Here is a 22,114-nt window from a genome sequence, read left to right as displayed (position 1 = left end):
ACACGTTAAAATTGAATAAAAATTATGTTGCATGTTTAATGGTATTTGACTGTGATGGGATCAAAAGTGTAGATATATGTCTCTATGTGTATATATTTGTTTATATTGTGTTTATATATGTGTGTGTGTGTAAGGGGATCAAAAGTGTATATATTTATATATATATATATATATATATATATATATATATATATATATATATATATATATATATATATAAAATCCCATGTGGGGCCCCGCACTCACTTTTAATAGAACAACTGCCCAGGGTGCTTAAAAATAAAAAATATATAGCGCCAGTTGAAACCACTCACCGGGTCTTTAGCAAATAGTAAATCAAACTTTAATCAAACAGAGTAACGTTTTGAGGGTGTTAGCTAACATATGTGCATACTCATTTTCAACAATGGATACCAAGAGAACAAAGCCCATTTGAAAATAAAAGTGATTTTAAAAGTGTCTTAAAATTGAAAGCTCTATCTGATTCTTACAAGTTTAATTTTGACTTTATTATCCCTTTAACCCCTTAACGACCAACGACGTATGGGGTACGTCCTGCAAAAAAATGCAGTTAATGACCAAGGACGTACCCCGTACGTCGTTGGTCTTTGAAAGCCCTGGAAGCGATCCTGATCGCTTCCAGCCGCTTTCATGTTATTGCAGTGATGCCTCGATATTGAGGCATCCTGCAATAACAGTTTTGAGCAGTCCGATGCAGAGAGAGCCACTCTGTGGCCCTCTCTGCATCGGCCATTGATCGCAGTATTCGTTGGTGGGTGGGAGCTTACCAAGGGAGGCGGGTGGGCGGCGATCAATGGAGGAGGGGGGCAGGATCGCGTGTGGGGTGCGTGCCAGAATGCGCGCGCGTGCACGGGAGCGCGCGCGCGCGTGCACGAGGGTGGGTGCGCGCGTGTGCGGGTGGGAACCCTACACTATGGAACATGGAGGAGATATAAGTGGGAGAGACTCAGTGGGATATATAAATAAAATTAGTAATCTGAGAGAGGGTTGGGGGTTGGGGGTTGTGGGGGGGCAGCTACACTACAGAAAAGGTTTTTTTTTAAAATAAAAATTAACCAAAACGTTTTTAATTTGAAACTGGGTACTGGCAGACAGCTGCCAGTACCCAATATGGCGCTCAATAAGGCAGGGGGGGGGTTAGAGAGCTGTTTGGGGGGGGGATCAGGGAGGTTGGGGGCTAAGGGGGGATCCTACATAGCAGCATATGTAAATATGCTCAAAAAAATTAAAAATAAAATAAAAGATAGCTTTGATTTTAGTACTGGCAGACTTTCTGCCAGTACTTAAGATGGCGGGGACAATTGTGGGTTTGGGGATGGAAGAGAGATGTTTGGGAGGGATCAGGGGGTGTGATGTGTCAGGTGGGAGGCTGATCTCTACACTAAAGCTAAAATTAACCCTGCAAACTCCCTACAAGCTACCTAATTAACCCCTTCACTGCTAGCCATAATACTCGTGTGATGCGCAGCGGCATTTAGCGGCCTTCTAATTACCAAAAAGCAACACCAAAGCCATATATGTCTGCTATTTCTGAACAAAGGGGATCCCAGAGAAGCATTTACAACCATTTGTGCCATAATTGCACAAGCTGTTTGTAAATAATTTCAGTGAGAAACCTAAAATTGTGAAAAAAAAATTATTTTTTTTAATTTGATCGCATTTGGCGGTGAAATGGTGGCATGAAATATACCAAAATTGGCCTAGATCAATACTTGGGGTTGTCTACTACACTACACTAAAGCTAAAATTATCCCTAAAAGTTCCCTACATGCTCCATAATTAACCCCTTCACTGCTGGCCATAATACACGTGTAGTGCGCAGTGGCATTTAGCAGCCTTCTAATTACTAAAAAGCAACACCAAAGCCATATATGTCTGCTATTTCTGAACAAAGGGGATCCCAGAGAAGAATTTACAACCATTTGTGCCATAATTGCAGAAGCTGTTTGTAAATAATTTCAGTGAGAAACCAAAAGTTTGTGAAAAAATTAGTAAAAAAGTGAACAATTTTTTGTATTTAATCGCATTTGGCAGTGAAATGGTGGCATGAAATATACCAAAATGGGCCTAGATGAATACTTTGGGATGTCTACTAAAAAAAAATATATACATGTCAATGGATATTCAGAGATTCCTGAAAGATATTAGTGTTCTAATGTAACTAGCGCTAATTTTGAAAAATAATGGTTTGGAAATAGCAAAGTGCTACTTGTACTTATTGCCCTATAACTTACAAAAAAAGCAAAGAACATGTAAACATTGGGTATTTCTAAACTCAGGACAAAATGTAGAAACTATTTAGCATGGGTGTTTTTTGGTGGTTGTAGATGTGTAACAGATTTTGGGGGTCAAAGTTAGAAAAAGTGTGTTTTTTTCATTTTTTTCCTCATATTTTATATTTTTTTTTATAGTAAATTATAAGATATGATGAAAATAATGGTATCTTTAGAAAGTCCATTTAATGGCGAGAAAAACGGTATATAATATGTGTGGGTACAGTAAATGAGTAAGAGGGAAATTACAGCTAAACACAAACACCGCAGAAATGTAAAAATAGCCTTGGTCCCAAACGGACAGAAAATGGAAAAGTGCTGTGGTCATTAAGGGGTTAAAATAACTTTGTTATAAAAAATGCTTAATCAATTGGGAAAAAAAACAGACAATACTAACCTGACGTTTTATAATGCTTGGTAACTTTGTTACAGATCCAGCCCAGGAAGCATATCGCTGTTCATTCCCTGCAGGATTATCTACGTTGAAAAAGCTAAGCCCAGCAACAAATTTAGGATCTCCTCCAATCACAGCTACACTTCCCCGAAGCTCGGTAGCAGTGGATCCTACATATGATTTTCAAAGAAAAAAACATTTAGAGCTAGCTTACAAATGGATCTCAATTCCTAGTACAATCTTGTATTAGAACTTAATGGAAAGAAAAGGTTTACCTGAGAATATTAAAGCAATAAAGCAGATTACATTTTTTTAGCTCATCCTATACTTTATGTTTAAATCTTTTTTTATTAGGAAGTTTTTCATACAAAACAGTATTGAATACAAACAATGAGTCAACTCATATTCAGCCATACTTCTTCGCACATGCCTCTAGAGGCTAGAAGAAAGATGACAAACTATTATCAGCAAGAAGCTTCTTCAGAGTCTTTGAGTCTGATGGGTATACAGCAAGCTGTCAGATTTTCTGAAGGCAATTACAGTCTTATCGAAAACTCAATTAGAAAGAAGAATCTCATATGTCTATACATAGTCATTGAAATCAGTATGATTTTACAAAACAACAAAAAATAAATACAGAGGAAACATAAGTAAACATAAATGCCGAGTCAATATAGTAATATCATAAATGGGCATTTTGTTGAACATATCTAATATTAATCTAAATTCGAAAGAACAAGGTAGGTGTAGGTGAATCATTACACTTGTGCCGGGGTATGTGAGTTAATTGTATTGTCCTTTAAAATCCAATAAAACCAGATGTTATTTACTGATTCCTTATTGTATAGTACCCAAGAAGTTGATTTGCACATTAAATATGTAGTGTTGATTTTATTAAATATTTCTGGCCAAGGAGGAGATTCCATTGTGATGGATCCCTGGCTACCCCGGCTGGGTAGCTCCGCCAAACGGGTCCTTCCGCTGTCTGGAACAAACTGCTATGTAGCCCAGGAAAGTGATTCTAGCAGGAGCCCACCTAAATGACTAGACAGACTAGCATTTAGGTGAAAAAAAGAACTGCTTTATTGCACAGAAAACACAGCTTTTATACATTTCCAACAAATGGGGGTAGTTACTACACAACTAGAAACAAATATTATACAATGAGACAAACATCAGACAATGGTTAGTTAAACAAGATTCTAATCACAGCCTGACTTACAAAAGGACAATGGATGACTCACACAATAACAGAAAGACACTTCACACCTAGACTAGATAACAACAGGGGTGAGGTTATAGGGGGTAGGGGTTTAACCCTTGCAGCCTGGTATCCGTGACATCTCCCCCCCTCCAGTTCGGCAGGACCGGCTAGATCCACATACGAGTTGGCCTGGGGATGTCCAAGGAATTTATGCCACTTCAGTCCGCCGGGAAAGTCTGTCAGCATTCCCATTGCTTTTTCCCGGTCGGTACTGAATGTCAAAGTTAAATGGCTGCAGGGCTAGGCTCCACCTCAGCAGTCTCCCGTTGTCCCCGGAAACTCGGTTGAGCCATACAAGGGGATTATGGTCATTGAGGAGGGTCTTCCATATAGGTAGGGCTGCAACTTCTTCAAAGCCCATACCAGCGCCAGACACTCTTTCTCGACCGCCGTGTAGCCTACTTCCCAGGGTAGCAGTTTTCGACTGAGGTAGGCAACTGGGTGGTCCTTTCCTTCCTCGTCTGCCTGACTTAGTATGGCCCCCAACCCAAACATGGAGGCATCTGTGTGGACAGAAAAGCGCTTGGCTTGGTTATGAGCGGCCAGTACTGGAGCAGAGCTTAAGGCAGACTTAAGACTCTGGAAGGCTTGTTCACACTCGGGGGGACCACAGGACCTGTCGGGGAAGTCGTTTACGGGTCAGGTCAGTCAGGGGTTTGGCGAGGGTGTTGTAATTGGGGACAAACCTCTGGTAGTAGCCTGCCGTACCCAGAAAGGCAAGGACTTGGGTTTTAGTCCTTGGGGTGGGCCAGTTAGCCACTGCCTCGACTTTGGCCGGTTCAGGTCGTTGCTTACCACAGCCGACTCGGTGGCCCAAGTATTGAACCTCCGAGCACCCAATGGTACACTTATCTGGCATCAAGGTTAGTCCAGCGGCTCGAAGACGATCTAAGACGACGCCTAGGTGGACCAGATGGTCCTCCCAGGTCTATAGTCCTGGAGGCCATCTAACAGGCGGTCTACCATTCTTTGGAAAGTGGCTGGGGTGTTCTTCTTTCCAAATGGCATGACCTTAAACTGGTATAAGCCGAAGGGAGTGATGAAGGCAGACTTGGGGATGGACTCAGGGTCAAGGGGAATTTACCAATAACCCTTGCATAGGTTGAGGGTGGTCAGGAAGTGGCCCCGGGCGATTTGATCTAACAGGTCATCTACTTGGAGGATGGGATACGCGTCAGTGGTGGTTCTGTCATTGAGTCTACGGTAGTCAAGGCAGAACCGAGTAGTTCCGTCCTTCTTGGGTACTAACACTACTAGGGAGTCCCAGGGACTTTTGGACGGTTCAATGACTCCGAGGTCGAACATTCCCCGGAGCTCCCGGTGCATATTTTCCCTGACGGCCTCTGGGACCCTGTAGGCAGCCTGTCACAGGGAGGTTTGTCCTGGGGTCTCCACCCGGTGGATGGCTGTGGTGGTAAACCCAGGGACAGTAGAGAACATGTAACTTCTCTGTTCTAGGAGTCAACGGACCTGCCTTTTCTGTCCGGGCTCTAACCTGTCATCTAGGGATATGTCATCCACCCCCTGGGGTGCGTCAGTAGGTCCAGGCAGCTCCGGCATTGGAAGACTTTCAGAGTTCTCCACTGCCGGCGCACAGATAGTGGCCACATCTCTGGGTCTTTCTATGTATGCCTTCAACATGTTAACATGAAAGGTCCGACGGATCCTTTCATCTGAACACTTCGCTACCAAGTATGTGGTGTTGTTCAGTTGTTCCACAACCCGGTAGGGTCCTTGCCAAGAGGCCTGTAGCTTGTCTGTTTTACAGGCTTCATGGCGAGGACCTTCTGTCCCATTATCAGGGTTCGGGTACGGGCATTGCGATCGTACCATCGCTTCTGTTTGTGCTGAGAGGCCTTAAGGTTCTCACGGACCTGGGCTGCCAGGTCCTGCAGCCGGTCCCTGAGCTGGAGTACATACCCCACGACAGAGTGCTCTTCTTCCTCTGTGGCTGCCTCCCAGTGGGCTCGTACCAAATCTAGTGGGCCCCTAACCGTTCGACCATACAGTAGTTCAAAGGGGAAAAAAACTTGTGGATTCCTGAGGCACCTCTCGATATGCAAAGAGGAAATGTGGCAGGAATTTTTCCCAGTCCCAGAGAGTGGCCAAGAACATCCAAAGCAGTTGTTTTAGGGTCCCGTTAAACCTCTCACACAGCCCATTTGTCTGGGGATGGTAAGGGGCGCTGTGCAGGGGTTTAATCCCGCACAACTTCCAGAGTTGTTGAGTGATTTCCGCAGTGAACTGTGTTCCCTGATCGGAAAACACTTCCCGAGGGAAGCCTACCCTGGTGAATATCCAGAGCATCGCATCTGCTATGGTCTCCACCTGGATATTGGCCAAGGGGATTGCCTCTGGGTATCGGGTGGCATAGTCTACCACCGTAAGGATGTATTTCTTCCCTGAGGGGCTGGGCCAAGCTAATGGCCCCACGATGTCTACTGCTACTCGGCTAAAGGGTTCATCAATAATGGGCAGGGGATGGAGGGGGGCTTTCGTATGATCTCCCATCTTTCCTACCTTCTGGCAAACCTCACAGGATTTACAGTATTCCTTAATATCGCCTGTAATGCCTGGCCAGAAGAAGTTTTGAGTCAAGCGGTGGTGGGTCCTTTGTTTTCCTAAATGGCCAGCTAAGGGAATGTCATGCCCTATATTCAACAGGTTGGACCGAAAATTCTTCGGTACGACCAGCTGGCATTTGGGCACCGGTCCTTTTCTCCTCTTGGAGATCCGGTACAGGAGCTCGCCCTCCCACTGGAACCATTTATCTCTGGGGCCCTGGGCGTCAGCACTTACTCGGTCTCGGTAAGGGGCTAGGGTCGGGTCGCTCAAGGTCTCTTTGGCGAAGTCGGAAGGGGTTGCCCAGGAGGGGGTGTCGGCAAGTTCGGGTTTAGTGGGGGCGGTTAGTCGGGGTAAGGTAGGAGTCGGGGCAGTAGGTCTTACCTGGGTCCCCAGAGTTGGTGAGGTGGCTTTGGCATCTGGCCTGCTGGCGGGTAGTCACAGGGCAGGTGTCCGGAGAGGTATTCCCCAAAAAGGCAGAGACAAGGTGGCCGAGGTCATTTCCCAACAGGACCTCGGAAGGGATGTTTTGCATAACCCCCACTTCTACATTGCGGGCGTCGGTTTTCCAGTCCAAATGGATCCAGGCGGTAGGAACCCTCAGAACAGCACCTCCCGCTACCCCTACAGCGAGGGTCCATCCAGTGCAGCCTGAGGGGGGAACAAGGTGTGGCTGAATCAAAGAGATGGTGGCCCACGTATCTCTCATTCCTTGAGCCGCCTGCCCGTTGATCCAGACATCTTGCCAATGTTGGTGTCGGTTGTCTTGGCCCACTGAGCTGACGTGGGGCAAGACACCCACTTCTTCTCCTGTCCACTCAGCATAGGGGTTGGAGCTCGCTGTATGCGCACAATGGGCAGTGGCCTTGTAGGTGCGGGCTTGAGGAATCCCCCACAGAGTTGGTGTAGGGTTCCTTGGCGGCTGGGCTGGGGGGTTTCTTTGTCTTGTTGGGCAGTTCCGTACCACATGGCCGGGGTGTCCACACCCATAACACCCCCGGGAATTGCTGCCTCCAGCCAGGTACACAGGGGGCGGTCGGGTCTGGGGCTGCCTAAAAACTGTTGGTGGTCATGCTGGGGCTGGAGCGGAGCGGGTTGATTGCCGGAGGTCTGTGGCCACCTGGTGCTAGGCATCCACATACTGATCGGACAGGGCGGTGGCTTGGTCAGCTGTTCCTTGTCCCTTGTCCTTTACCCAGTCCCTTATCTCTGCTGGGGTGCGGTTGTAGAACTGCTCCAGGAGGAGGAGTTGAACAGCTCCATCTAGAGTGGTGATGTGGCAACCAGTAACCCAGGAGTTCAAGGACCGAGCTAAGCGGTGGGCAAACTTGGTATATGGCTGCTCCTCTTGTCTTTGTAGCCCCCGGAATCTTAGCCGGTGAGCCTCCGGTGTGAGTCCATACAGGGCAAGGATACGCTCCTTCACCCGGTCATAGTTGTCTTGGTCCTTGGAAGGGACAGTGTGGAAAGCCTCCAGTGCCCTACCGGACAGTTTCCCAATGAGAATAGTAACCCTGTCAGCATTAGCGACCCCATGCATCTGGCACTGGGTCTCGAACAGCTGTAGATAATGGTCGATATCCTTGCTCTCATCATCCTGGAATATTCGGAAAGCCCCGTGAGGTAGTTTTTTGGGCCGTGAAGGGGAGTCCAGGGGATCCGGCATGACCCCCCTCCCATAGACTTCTGAAGCTCCAACATATGTACCTTGGTGGCGTCAGTCACTATCTGAGTAATGATCTCCTTGGGGGGGTTAGGTCCATAGAGAGCCAGTTGCCACTGTACCTGCCATGTCGGACACTGCATGTCGGACACTGTAGTCCCTTGAGTGGAAGCTGTACTTGGCTGTCCTCCGCTTTAGTTGCTGTCCGACCCACCAGCCTGTTTGCTAGCCCGATCATCCTCCATCAGTTCGGCTATGAGTACTGCCTTTGTCTTGTTGCCAGCGACTTTCCCTCTAGCCTGCAGCAACATTCTTAATTCTTCCTTCCGGAGCCCATGATACTGCTCCATCCGGCAAGATCTTCAGTTGGTGGTTTGGACGTTCCAGGTAGACGGAAGCATCCCACCGATGCCAATCAATGTGACGGATCCACGGCTACCCCGGCTGGGTAGCTCCACCAAACGGGTCCTTCCGCTGTCTTGAACAATCTTCTATGTAGCCCAGGAAAGTGATTCTAGCAGGAGCCCACCTAAATGACTAGACAGACTAGCATTCAGGTGAAAAAAAGAACTGCTTTATTGCACAGAAAACACAGTTTTTATACATTTCCAACAAATGGGGGTAGTTACTACACAAATAGAAGCAAATATTATACAATCAGACAATGGTTAGTTAAACAAGATTCTAATCACATCCTGTCTTACAAAAGGACAATGGATGACTCACACAATAACAGAAAGACACTTCACACCTAGACTAGATAACAACAGGGGTGAGGTTATAGGGGTTTAACCCTTGCAGCCTGGTATCCGTGACACCCATCTTCCAGTATTTGGCTATACACGTCCTTGTGATGGTACAAACAATTTTAATGAGTATGTTAATTGGCTTGTTAAATTGATGGAAACATTCGTGTAATAGGGCTTGGGCCTGTGTGAGTTGGATGTTTTCATCTAGAAGATAGCTGAGTAAGATAGATAGAGAGTCCCATATTTCCCTCACCTTATCGCATTCCCACCACATGTGGGAGAATGTTCCTAATACATTACATCCCCTATAGCAATTTCTGCTCCCTTTGGGGGTCATATGGCTGGTCTGGAGTGGGGTTAAGTACCATCGAAATGTGGTTTTAAGGGTGTTTTCTGAGTATTCATTTAAACACCTATGTCTCTTTCCCACTTTGTAATCAGCTGGGTTTTGGATTAAATATGTGAAGACTGTACTGCAATGTATAATCTTGATATGGTATGCTTTGGTCTATTTTGTGCTCTACACAACACTTCTAAAAATGTTCCTGTTTGGGTCAAGATATTTTTTGAAGTTCTTGGAGGGAGGACATAATTTATAGATAGAGGAACCAGTTAAGTTTTAGGGGGGCAATTCCATCTTGCAGCTGGGAATATGACATCGTTTTATTATTATTCCTTAAGTCTGCAACCCTATAGAGACCTTTGTTGCACCACTTGTCTACTAGTCTACAATAATCTGGGGGTAGGAGAAATCTAATTGGCAAAGCCCAGGAGTGTTGAGTTCTTAGATTAGAAGATTTTGCTGTTTTGTTCCATGAAGACAAAGTGGATTCTAAAGTGGGGGGCTTAAGTTGTTGCGTATGAGGGGTTTAAGATTGTGCATCCTAAAGTATGTCGTCTGAGTAATTCCATCCTCCCATCTCTGTTTCCAGAGTGGTCCAGATGGTGTCTTGGGTTGGTCTACATAGGAGAGTCATTTGAGCTAGTCTAGCTGCTCTATAGTAGTCCATTAGGTTGGGTACTCCCATCCCACCCAGCGTTTTATGTCTTGTAAGAGTTGTCGCCTTGATTCTGGGTGATTTTTTCCCTCTTATATATTTTATCAGTTCAGATTGGATATTAGCTAATTCCGAAGGAGAAATTTTAAAAGATATAAGATGTGCAGCAAAATGTTTATTTTAACCACTGCCAATCGGCCATACCAGGAGAAGTGGTGAATTATATTCTAACTCCGGAGATATCTGGGGAAAGTCTAATTTGAGCCGACAGTGGTTCCTTACAGAGGGCAAACAACAGAGGAGAGAGAGGACACCCCTGTCTAGTGCCATTGAGAAATGGGAAGATTTTGGATTTATAGCCTGTTGCTGAAACCTGTGCAGAGGAATTTGAATAGATTGCCTTAATAGCGGTAGTAAAGGGGCCCTTAAATCCCATAATGTGGAGTGCTGACAGTAAATATTTCCAGTCAATTCTATCAAACGCCTTCTCCGCATCCAAATATAGGAGCAGAGAAGGTGTTTTAGTCTCATTAAGATAATAAATGGTGTCAATCATACGTCGAATATTGTTGGGTGCTTCCCTATCTTTTATGAAGCCGACTTGGTCCGGGTGAATTAGAGTAGGTAAGATCGGTTTAAGCCTATTGGCGAGAATTTTGGTAAAGATCTTAAGCTCTTGATTAATGAGGAAAATGGGGCGATAGCTGGAGCAGTATACCCAGTTTAGGGATAACAACTATTTTAGCCGCTAATAATTCAGGGCCTGGCCTTCTAAAATGTGGTTACAGAATCTGGTTAAATGAGGGATCAGAATAGATTTAAATAGTTTATAATACTCCCCAGGGAACCCGTCCTGGCCTCTTTTAAGCTCTTTTAGAGCTAAAATAATCTCTAGGGTGTGATTATAGAGTTTAAGGACTCACGATCTGTCTTCAAAAGGGTATTCAATTTAGCTTTTGTTAGAAATTCGGAGGTGGAAAATTGTGTGGAGGGGGAGTGAGAGACCTTCCTTCCATCATATAACTCTCCGTAGAACTTAGCAAAGGCATCAACTAATTCTTGGGGATGGGAAGTTGGAGTTCCCTTGAGTCGACTATGACCAGGATGGCCAAAGCCCTACATCTTTAACGGATTTTATTGGCCAGAGATGTATCGGGTTTTGGTGAAGATGTAGTATTGTGTTTTCAATTTTAACATCGCTCTAGCGGCATTGGTGTTTAGCATGTTGTTTAACATATCTTGTTTAACATATCTTGTTTATGTCAGTTAAGGAGGATTGTTTCTGTGTGCGTTTGTGTTGGGCTTCTAAGTTTGATATCTCAGTCTGGAGTTGCGCTGTCGGTTAAGGCTGGATTTACTTGGAATCAAAAGCCCTCTTATATATGCTTTGTGTGCAGCCAATGTAGGTAGAGGATTGTTAGTGGAATGTAAATTAATATCCCAAAATTCAGCATTTTGATGGTTTTGTCTTGGGCTAATTTGTCTTTAAGATAACTAGGATTGTAAGTCCATATCCTTGATCTCTGAATGTTCTGAGCCCCATCTAAGAGAAGGGAAATTGGAGAATGGTCGGACCATGTGCATGAGTGAATCTCAGAGGATAAAATGAGGGGGAGTAAAATCTGACTCACAAATATATAATCTATCCTAGTGTAGGATTTATGGGCTGCAGAGTAGAAAGTGGTGTCATTTGTGTTACCATATAGAAATTTCCATGTGTCTGTTAGCATGTGAGGGGCTAAGGTGTCCTGAATAGATCTTATTATTCTGTTATGGCGCTGTTGTTTATTAGTGATTTTAGTTGTTGGAGTTGAGGCAAATGGTGACATATTAATATAGAAGTCTCCTGCCATTATAATCTTATATTGAGACGATTGTGTTAGCAAATGAGAGATATTTTTAAAAAAAATAGTATGTTGGTTCTCATTTGGTGAGTATATATTTCATAAAATAATATCAGGGTCTTCCAAGCGACCTTTTACTATTAAGTTTCTGCCATCGGGGTCCGCTATAATAGATTTGTGTTTAAAGTTAAGAGATGAGTGGAGTAAAATAGAAACACCCCTCTTCTTGGTATCAAATGCATGAAAATGCTGTGTAAATACTTTGGACCAGTATTTAGGGAGTTTAGTGTTAGTGAGGTGAGTCTCTTGTAGGAAAAGGACATTAGCTTTAAGTTTATGATAGTAAGACATGGCCACCCGGCACTTAATATCGGTGTTATGTCCTCTCACATTGTGAGAGATTAGATGTATTTTAGATGTCATTAGTATAGGTGTCCTAAATCTAAGCATACATGTAAATTTTCCACAACAGAGATATTATTTGGATTAAAAGCATGACCTCCGTTCTCTTGTAAACCATTATTAACAATCTATTAGACATTATGCATTACTCGGACTGAACGTTAAGGAAATTAAACAAAGGGGAAAAAAAAAAACAGATCACAGGGGTCTGGAACGGAAATAATAAATTACCATAATCCCAACATGTTGGAATCATAAAAATTCTCATGTCTATATAGAGGGGAAGGGTACCTAGTTGCATAGTATAAATTTAAAGCAGTAAATCAACAGAATTATTCATAACTGCATGCCATATTATAACATATTTAACTTAACATTGCATACATCACCTATTCTCAAATGACTGGTAACTAACAGATGAAGTAGAGTCCTGGCGTATAAGTAGAGGGGAATATAAACCCTCACAAAATATTTCTTTTAAGTTCAGATACTATAAAGTAGAATGTCAGGTCTTCTGCCTTTTCTTGTTTACTGTAAGCCACTTGGACTGTCTTGGAGCACGTTGTGGAAGTTGCAGCTCTGTAGATGAGTATCGTGTTGGGTCTGAAGGTGTAGGAGTACTGTATTTGATCTATTCTTAATATGGTTGTCAGTGGTCTCAATGGATTTCTACGCTGGAGTGTTCTCAGGCTTAAGTCCTGGTAGAATTGGACCACCGTCCCCTGGAATTTGAAGGTTGGGTTATGTTGTGCTGCGGATAAGATTTTCTCCTTTTCTTGGAAGGTGAGCATCTTCACAATGACGTCTCATGGCGGGTCCTCTTCTCTTGGTCTGGCTTTTTGAGCTCTATGAGCTCTTTCAATGTTGCAATTTGAATCTTCTTTATCACCTTTAATGGCTTTGAAGAGTAGTTGAAGGTATGTGTGTAGGTCTTTATTTAAGACTGATTCCGGGATGCCTTTCATTCTAATATTGTTACGCCGCCTCTATTCTCGAGGTCGTCAATCTTATCTTGTAAATCGGTGGGAAGTTGTTGTTGAGAAATATTGACGTGAGATACTGAGGAGAGATCCTCGGTGATTGTATCTTTGTGCTCTTCTAGTATTTCAATTCTGCCGCCTAGCTCAGCAATGTCTGATTTTATTTCCATTAAGCTATTTGTAACAGCCGTATGCATAGAGTCAATCTTTTCCCACAGGCGTTCAAAATTGGAAGAAATATCATGTTTTGAGACTAGTAAGCATAGGTCTGCTTTTGTGACAGGCACTTGATCTTCATCCATATAGCTGGATTCCAATTCTTGTTCAGGTTCTTCATCAGCTTCTGTGGTAGTCTAAACTGGAGTTTTGTTAGGTTTGGAAGGTTTGAAATAAGTGTTTATGATTGGAGGTTTGTTAGGTTTATCGGACTTAGTTGTTCTTTTAGACGCCATATTTGAGAAGGTACTCAACCAAAAGGTGCTTATTAATTAGCAATTATACACCTGTATGAAATGTAGTGATCTAAGGTTATATTAACCTTTTACTCAGTTAGGGTATTTCTCGATCTCTGGGTTATATATACCCCAGATTTTTGCCAACTATGTTTTGTGAATATTCAAAAAGGGCCCAGACTCTTATTAAGAAAGAGGACTCATGGAAACCTCCCAAGGAGAAGTTTTATCCAGGCTCTGTATTTATATTATAGCAAGGTGTGCTGCGTCATTCAATCTGTGCTGCATGCAAGCTGTATAGGAGAGGCCTAGACATATTTAAACTGAGCTGCCAAGAAGTGCCTTCAGGGATATAAAAACGTATATATTGGCTCGATGTTTCCCATTATCTGTCATTGTTATCAGAGCCGCATACTAATAGGGAGGACGTTCAGCTTACCCCACACAGGATTCCCCCTGTGACTGGGAGAGATTTGCGGTCTTAATGTGGCCCAGAGCGAAGCAGAGCTGCAGAGGATCAGATTACTCACTTATTGATCGCCGCTTCTACAGTACTTGGGATCTACTCAAGAGCACTTTGTGTCGCAGCTTCTAGGTTGCGGGGTTCCGCTCTGGGAGAATCAGAAAGGCTCTGTGTCGTGTGTGTAGGCCTCAAGCCTCAGATGGTGCGGCGGCGAACTGCTGATCTAGCTCACATCTCTCCAGTAACACTGGGCTTAGGAATGATCTCCACCGCAGCTCAACTGGTTTTTGGTATGAGCAAGCCGTTTAGTCAGTTTTAATCTGCTTTTTTAGCTGGCTGTCCGCCAGAGCTCAGAGATCAGACGTCGATCTCTGAGCTTGGTTAGGCACCCGCACCCCTCCTCATCCTCTCATCCTATACTTTAAATAGATAGAGCAGGGAGTGCTATTATCAAGTGGTGAGTTAAGTGTTGCTCAGCACAAAATAGTACTAAAAATGTTAAAACCCTTTTGGAGAAAGTGTTAACGCAAATAAAAATATGCATAGCAAAACACATGAAAAATATTTAAAATAAAGTATTTCAGTTATATTTATACATAATAAGTGTAAAATAAAACTTTATTATTGAGAGAGAAAAAAATAACGCTGATTTAATAGGATATGGTAAATGACAAGGTGCTGGGCAGGAAAGGGTTTATAGGTGTATATGAATGTGTGTGTATTTTTATATGTATATATATATCTGTATGTTTGTTTATGTGCATATACATATTTATGAATATATGCAATGTGTTTAACTTACATTTCAATTCAAATCAATAGTATAAAGCAAGTAAAGAACCCCACTACTTGACATGCAACTTTAAAAGGACAGTCTACTCCAAATTTTAAATCGTTTAAAAAGATAGATAATCCCTTTATTACCCATTCCCCAGTTTTGCACAGCCAATATGGTTATATTACTGTACTTTGATTACCTTGTATCTAAGCCTTTTCTGACAGCCCCCTGATCACATGGCTATGTATTTATTATCTATTGACTTGCATTTTAGCCAATTAGTGCTGTGCCCTGCACAACTAAACGGCAGAATTCACAATGTTATCTATATGGCCCACATTAATTAGCAGTCTCCTGTTGTGAAAAGCAAGCTAATAAAAAAAGCATGTGATAAGAGGCTGTCTTTAGCAGCTTAGAAACAGGCAGCGATTTAGAGATTTAAATGTGATAAAGTATATTAATATAGCAATGTTGGTTGTGCAAAGCTGGGGAATGGGTAGTAAAGGCGTTAACTAACTTTTTAAACAATAACAATTTTGGTGTTGACAGTCCCTTTAATGTACAACTACCAAAACTAATTTTAAATGAAAATTACTATAATTCCTTTTAAAATGTATAGTTATGCAAAGTAAAAAAATAACTTTCACTATTTATTTGCACTACTGTTCCTTTATGGAATCACTAAATACAGTAGGATTGCCTAATCAACAAATGCACAATAACAAGATAATACAATAGCACTTACTCTGAATCCCAAATGAGCAGTAGATTTATTTATTTTTCGGACAAAATGTCCAAATCTGCTGATATTTCCTACCCTCTGTATCATACGCTGTCGGCATTTATCATTGTACCAGCAGTTCTTGTGAACTGCTGGTGCAATACCGCCCCCTGCAGATTCGCGGGATAGCAGGGGGTGTCAATCAGCCTAATCGTACATGATCGGGCGGATTGCTATACGCCGCCTCAGAGGTCTTAAGACCTCTGCTTCTTAACTCCTGTTTCCAGCGCGGAAACAAGGGGAACAGGGGCCATTCGGCACTTGTTAAATAGACCCCATGGTGTTGATTTAGCAGCGTTTTGGTGTTGAGCTGGTTGCCTAGAAACCATTTTTGGCACTTTTTTATTGTATGTTTGTGTGTATTTGTATGTGTATGTGTGAATTTGTGTGTGTATGAGTATGTATTTGTAATTGCATGTGTTTGAATGTATGTGTGTGCATTTGTATATTTATGTGTGTGTGTGTGTACATATATATGTAAGTGTGTGTGTATGCATGTGTATTTGTAAGTGTATGTTTTTAAATTTATGTGTGTGCATTTGCATATTTATGTGTGTGTATATGTGTATGTGGTGCATATGTATGTGTGTATAATTGTGTAAGTGTGTGTCGCTGCTCAGATGCTCAGATGAGATGATCTAAGATGTCTAGTCAGAACGGAGAGGTCTCTAAATAAATGTTAGAAACACAAATTTTCGTTTGAAAGATATTTATCTCACTATGAAGGATTCTTGTTGTGAGAGACGCCTGCATTACAATATAAGATCTAAAAGAAATCCAAAAGATTTTGCATGATTTCTCTCCATGCTGGTGAGCTTTTGAATATCAGCAGTTAATTTATGCCACTTAGTTCAGACAGCTGTGTGCACTTTTCTGTGCTATATTTGAGGTGTTGAGATAAATAAATTGGTTTCCTGTTGCAGTGTGGGCACTCAGACTCAAAAATATTCACCATCATTGGTCTAGAATCACCCCTAGAGAAGATAGGCATGGAATTTATTTCAGTGCAAGCCTATGGTAAAACTGAAATAGAATATCCAAATGTTCAATTTTTTTCTATAGAAACATACAATTAGCAAAGCCAGCAAAGCTAATGTAAAAAAAAACATTAGTTCTAACTTTAGATTTAAAATTCAGGTATTAGCCCATGCTTAGTCATATTTGAATTAGAAATGCCACACTATTACAATGATTAAAAATGTTGTTACTAAACATACATTACAAAAATATAAAGTTATTAATTGAATTCAAATGTTATCCATATCCAATTGTCAGTGTGTTTATTCAGAGATTAACTGTAGGAAGTTTATCAGATGAAATCTATGTGTTGGCTTGGAGGAGGCTTAGCCGTCCTAACTGCAGAAATGATAGAGCGCAGTAATTCTAGAATCCTTGGTCCAGGTCCTATTTACTCCTAAAATGCATCTGCCACTAATACCCCTCAAGCTTGAAACTGTTACCTCTCAAAAAACAATAAATGGTTATCTGTGTCGTAAATCTCCTGATTTGGTCATTTGAAAAAGAAACACATTTGCAGGAATAATGACAAACAAAATGGCATTTTATCTGGTTAAGCTTAGTTGTCCAGCAGTATAGCTTTAATTTGTTTTTTTATAAATAAATCTATAATAATAATAATTTAGTGGATGGCTGTTGCACTTAGTACATGCCCATTGCTTACCTACTATACTATAGCTAGTTAGTAGATATTAGATATAGTTCCGACGAGCGTACCTTTTCATTTCCATCTAAAATATATGATAACAATAATTTCTCAGTGGCAAGCATTCCTGTTGCCTATACTCTTAGCAGTATACTATATATAGAGAAATTGAATTGTGATACGAAAAACAGGACTGGCACATGTTAAGTATTGGTCATGTTTCACCAAAATAATAATTACCACAGTGCTGCTGATAAACAATGAAAATGGCTGATTGTGATTGTGATCAATCCCATAATTATTTTGCATGGTGTAAATACAGAAAGAATAAAAATGTCCAGCTGTTACTTATTCTGGATTTTTAGTTGTTAAAAAAAATATTAATAATTCTTACCTGATGAGTATTTTATTAGTTCAAACAGTTTTCTGCATTCAACTTTTGTTTTTTTAAAGAACAAAAATCCAGAACTTGATGATGTACATTTTTCCATATCTGTCAATGAATACCCTAAATAAATTGTAAAATAAATTTTAAAAAATTACCCATAATAGTTGTATATTGAGTACATCAAGTTAAAAAATGGAATTAAGTAACATACACATACACCATTTCATCATTTGTCAATCATATTTCCATCTATACCTATACCCTTGCAGGGTTCTCCTGACTGGAATGTTGAAGCTAAAGGCTTTCTCGAGAAAGTCTGGCGAAAACTATAATAGTAAATATCACAGCCATCATACAACCAATGGTGAATGAAATAGATATGAATATTATGGGAGAGTGTGTGAATCTCTGAGAATACTTATCACATCATTTCATTTGTATTATACCTGAGGCAAGTATACCATAAAAGTAATATACAATTCAATAGTATGCAAGCTGTTGTTTTTGTTTTTGTTTATAGGGTTTAATCTCACCATTTGTGTTTACAGGTATAACTGACCACTCGCATATTGTGGTATTTAATGATGTTACCACGGTTCATCTATTGGTCTAAATGAATTAGTAACTCTTGATGTATACATTTGAGAAACTGGGCACTGTAGTCATCTTGATTATACTAGTCATGACGTTTGTCTTTTTTCTTAAAAAAAAAAAAAATTGGTGTACTGAAATTCCTGTCTTGTAAGTAGTTACAAGAAATTTTAAACTATACATTTTTAAGGGTCTGCACACAAATTCCCTATAAAGGGTACTTTATATTCACTAGACATTTTTTGAGTCCTTCTGGATTAAACAACTGTATTTCTCCCTAACCCATTTAATATTAATACTTGAAATCTTCAATTGGTTCTCTATCTTCTTTTTTATTATAACAAATTTATTATGCCCCCTTGCACCCCTGGATACATTATTTTTTAGTTATCCGGGGTTACCCACAATTTTCTAACTAATATTGGGTTTGAGCTTGTATACCTATTATATATATATATATATATATATATATATATATATATATATATATATATATATATATATATATATACACACACACACACACACACACACACATTTACCTGTATATATTCATATAGATATACAGGTATATATATCTATTTTACAAAATAATACATATATATATATATATATATTCACATGGCTTGAAATTGCAGTGGATGACTTAGATATTTGACTTTTTCCTAACTTTAACATTGAGTGGACTAGTAACTTTTTCCCTCCGGGTTAGTAGCTTTTAGACCCTGACTAATAAACCATAGTGATGATTTTTGGGGGGGATTTTGTAGAACCTGTTTGATAATTATTATTAATATTTTTTACATTATTTTTATATTTAATATTAAAATAATGCACCTTAAGATAACTGACTCCAAGTGCACCAAAGCGTCATTGCGTTATACCTACATGGTTAAACTTGAATCGTGATTTGCATATTGTACATTACAATGTTCTTCACAGAGACATATATGTAATATTTCTATTTCTATACATATGTCTATATATATACTGTAAATATGAAGAAAATATATATATATCAATACCTATATATCTACATCTCTATAAATATATTCAGGTATAGTTATGTATGCAGATGTATATACAAATATATATTTAAGTATAAATATTACATATATATCAATGTGAAGAAGTGTCTTTGGGTCTATTCATGTGTGTTAAACCTCTCTATAGATGGAAAGCTGGTTGTGGAACTAGGAGTATGGAGGTTAGAATGGACTAGGATGGCAGAGGGGGCTGACTGTGCAGATCAGCAGTAGAGTCAGCATGCTCAGATTGTGTGGTTAAGCCAGGGTGGGGTTTGGTGGTAGCTGGCCTATGGGTAAAACTGGTTGGTACAGGGACAGAATCTGAATGCAGAGTGGGGTCATCCTGTGGCAAGGGTTAGATTGTTATAAAGAGGGTAAGGGAGGGGGACGGTGAGACAGCAGCACAGAACCTACAGCCAGTGGTGTATTTAGGTTTTGTGCTGGCTTAGGCACTCAAAATGTTTCTGACCGCCCCCCCCCCAACCTCCCTCTGGTTTTAGCCCTGTTTTTGCCATAATATTTTTTGGTCGGGGTGTAATTTGACTTCACCTGCCGCTCCTTACAGAGACTCAAAAAATGCTGCCCCACTCCATTCTACCGTCCTAGGCAAGTGCCTTGTTTGCCTAGGCCAAAATATTCCCCGCCCCCAGCCCATGATAATGGTACAAAATGGAAGGCAGTTTGGAGCTCTTATCTGTGTTATATAGAAATGCATTCTTTCTAAATTTATTTTTTTCTTTTTAAAATACAGTGTGGCTCTTTATTACAAACTGTTATGTGTATTCTGTTGAAACCTATAACATAACATAAAAGATTTATACCATTTTGGCTCATTTTTTGAGAATCCAAATAAAAAATAACTTTGTAATGTCCTCCCAATGATCCACTCTGCAGGAAGTGGGTTCCATAATTGTCTATAAATTTCCTGTAAGCGCTGTATTCATATACTGATGGCAGGTTAGCAAGTTCTTTCCAGAATGGTTCAGCAAGTGTTAAAAACTCAGGATTGTTGTTTATGAACTGAGCCACTTCTATAGAATTCTCTATAACCATAAGTTGATAATTCTGAAGGGGAAAAAACAGTTAGACAAATAAGGGCTTTGGGTAATCTACTGATATTGGCATATGAAATATATACATTTATAGTTTGATTTTGTTTTGCAAGACATGAAGACAACATTAGAAGCTATTCTACAAAAAAAATCATATGATGACTGTACAGTAATCAATGTTAAAACATACAACAAATATATATGTTTGTGTGTATGTGTGTGTGTGTTTCTGTATATATGTGTGTGTGTCTGTGTGTATTTGTGTGTGTGTGTCTGTGTGTATATGTGTGTGTGTGTGTGTGTGTGTTGGTGTATGTGTGTGTGTCTGTGTGTATATGTGTGTGTGTATGTGTGTTTATATGTGTGTGTCTATGTGTATATGTGTGTCTGTCTGTGTGTATATGTGTGTGTCTGTGTGTATATATGTGTGTATGTATGTGTGTGTGTCTTTGTGTTTATGTGTGTGTATGTATATGTGTGTCTGTGTGTGTATGTGTGTGTGTGTGTGTGTCTATGTGTATATGTGTGTCTGTCTGTGTGTATATTTGTGTGTGTGTGTATGTATGTGTGTGTGTCTGTGTGTATATGTGTGTGTCTGTGTGTGTATGTGTGTCTGTGTGTATATGTGTGTGTATGTATATGTATGTCTGTGTGTGTATGTATGTGTGTGTGTGTCTGTGTGTATATGTGTGTGTCTGTGTGTGTGTCTGTGTGTGTGTGTGTATGTGTGTCTGTGTGTATATGTGTGTGTATGTATTGTGACAGAACCCAAGGCAATGGAAGGTGTCTATATTCCCTCAAAAGTGCTGCAGTGCGGGGTATGGTCTGACAACCGCAGGGAGAATTGTTATGTTTGTTTGCCACATAGAGAAAATATGTGATTTATTTCTGGGTCCCTGGGGTGGAGTATTTGGAGAGTAGGGTGGGCCAGTGCTCCACCCCGCAGTTTGCAGGTAGCACATTATGTCAAAAAGTCCAGTCCAGGAATTCTGTCTGACTCAGCTAGCTACTCACCTGCATGTGGTAATTGACAGCAGGTGCTAATAAAATCCCTAGTCAGGGTTTGAGAGGTAGATTTGCCAGCAGTAAAGGAAAATTGCAAACACTCTCCTGAGAGACTGAGAGGAATTATCTCTAAAGGACAAAGTTTGAAAGGTCTGTGCAATATTACTTTTGTGAAAAGCTACTTAGTGCAGACAGTTGTACTTGTTAGTAAGTGCTCAGTGGAGCAAGCCTCTTTTGTTTTGTTTATGTTTATTTTGCCTGTTTTTTGCCAGACCTGATAATAAACAGACTGTATTTTATAAAGCTACAACCTTGTGTGGTGTTTCCAGCTTTGAGGACTGTGTGTTTCCAAGATCCCAGGTCACATATGGTGGAGAATGCGGGCAACACACTGATAGTCTGTTAAGGAAACAATACCACACTTAAAATGGAGGAAGTTGTAAAGGCTTTACTACAGGCTACGGCCTCACAGCAACAGGCCACTGCCACACAGCAGCAAGCTACTGCCAGCCAGCAAGAAAATATTGCAGTGCTACAAAAACTGGTATTAACACAAAGAGAGGAACAGCAGAATATCACACTTACCATGCAGCAGGAGATTCGAGGCCTATCTGAAAGACTGGGCAGGTGTGCTGCAGAAATTCCACACAGTTCTAAGACTCTGAGAGTGAGTAACTATTTGCAAAAGATGGTGGCTACAGATGATGTGGAGGCTTACCTGATGGCTTTTGAAAGGACAGCCGAAAGAAAAGGGTGGCCTGCG

General features: G+C 41.0%; 1 protein-coding gene across 1 annotated transcript in view; it reads right to left on the bottom strand.

Moving 5' to 3' along the window:
- The window catches only part of C7 (complement C7), a 153,404-nt gene that overhangs the window by 79,347 nt on the left and 51,943 nt on the right, over positions 1-22,114 (bottom strand). Inside the window, exons 8-10 of the mRNA XM_053700428.1 lie at positions 20,116-20,359; positions 17,682-17,795; positions 2,692-2,858 (exon numbers count right to left, since the gene is read on the bottom strand). Of these exons, the coding sequence (XP_053556403.1) occupies positions 2,692-2,858; positions 17,682-17,795; positions 20,116-20,359 (525 nt within the window). The remainder of the gene's footprint in view (positions 1-2,691; positions 2,859-17,681; positions 17,796-20,115; positions 20,360-22,114) is intronic.

This window comes from Bombina bombina, chromosome 2 (genome assembly GCF_027579735.1).
Source record: "Bombina bombina isolate aBomBom1 chromosome 2, aBomBom1.pri, whole genome shotgun sequence".
NCBI lineage: Eukaryota > Metazoa > Chordata > Amphibia > Anura > Bombinatoridae > Bombina > Bombina bombina.
This window is presented reverse-complemented; position numbering and strand designations above follow the sequence as displayed.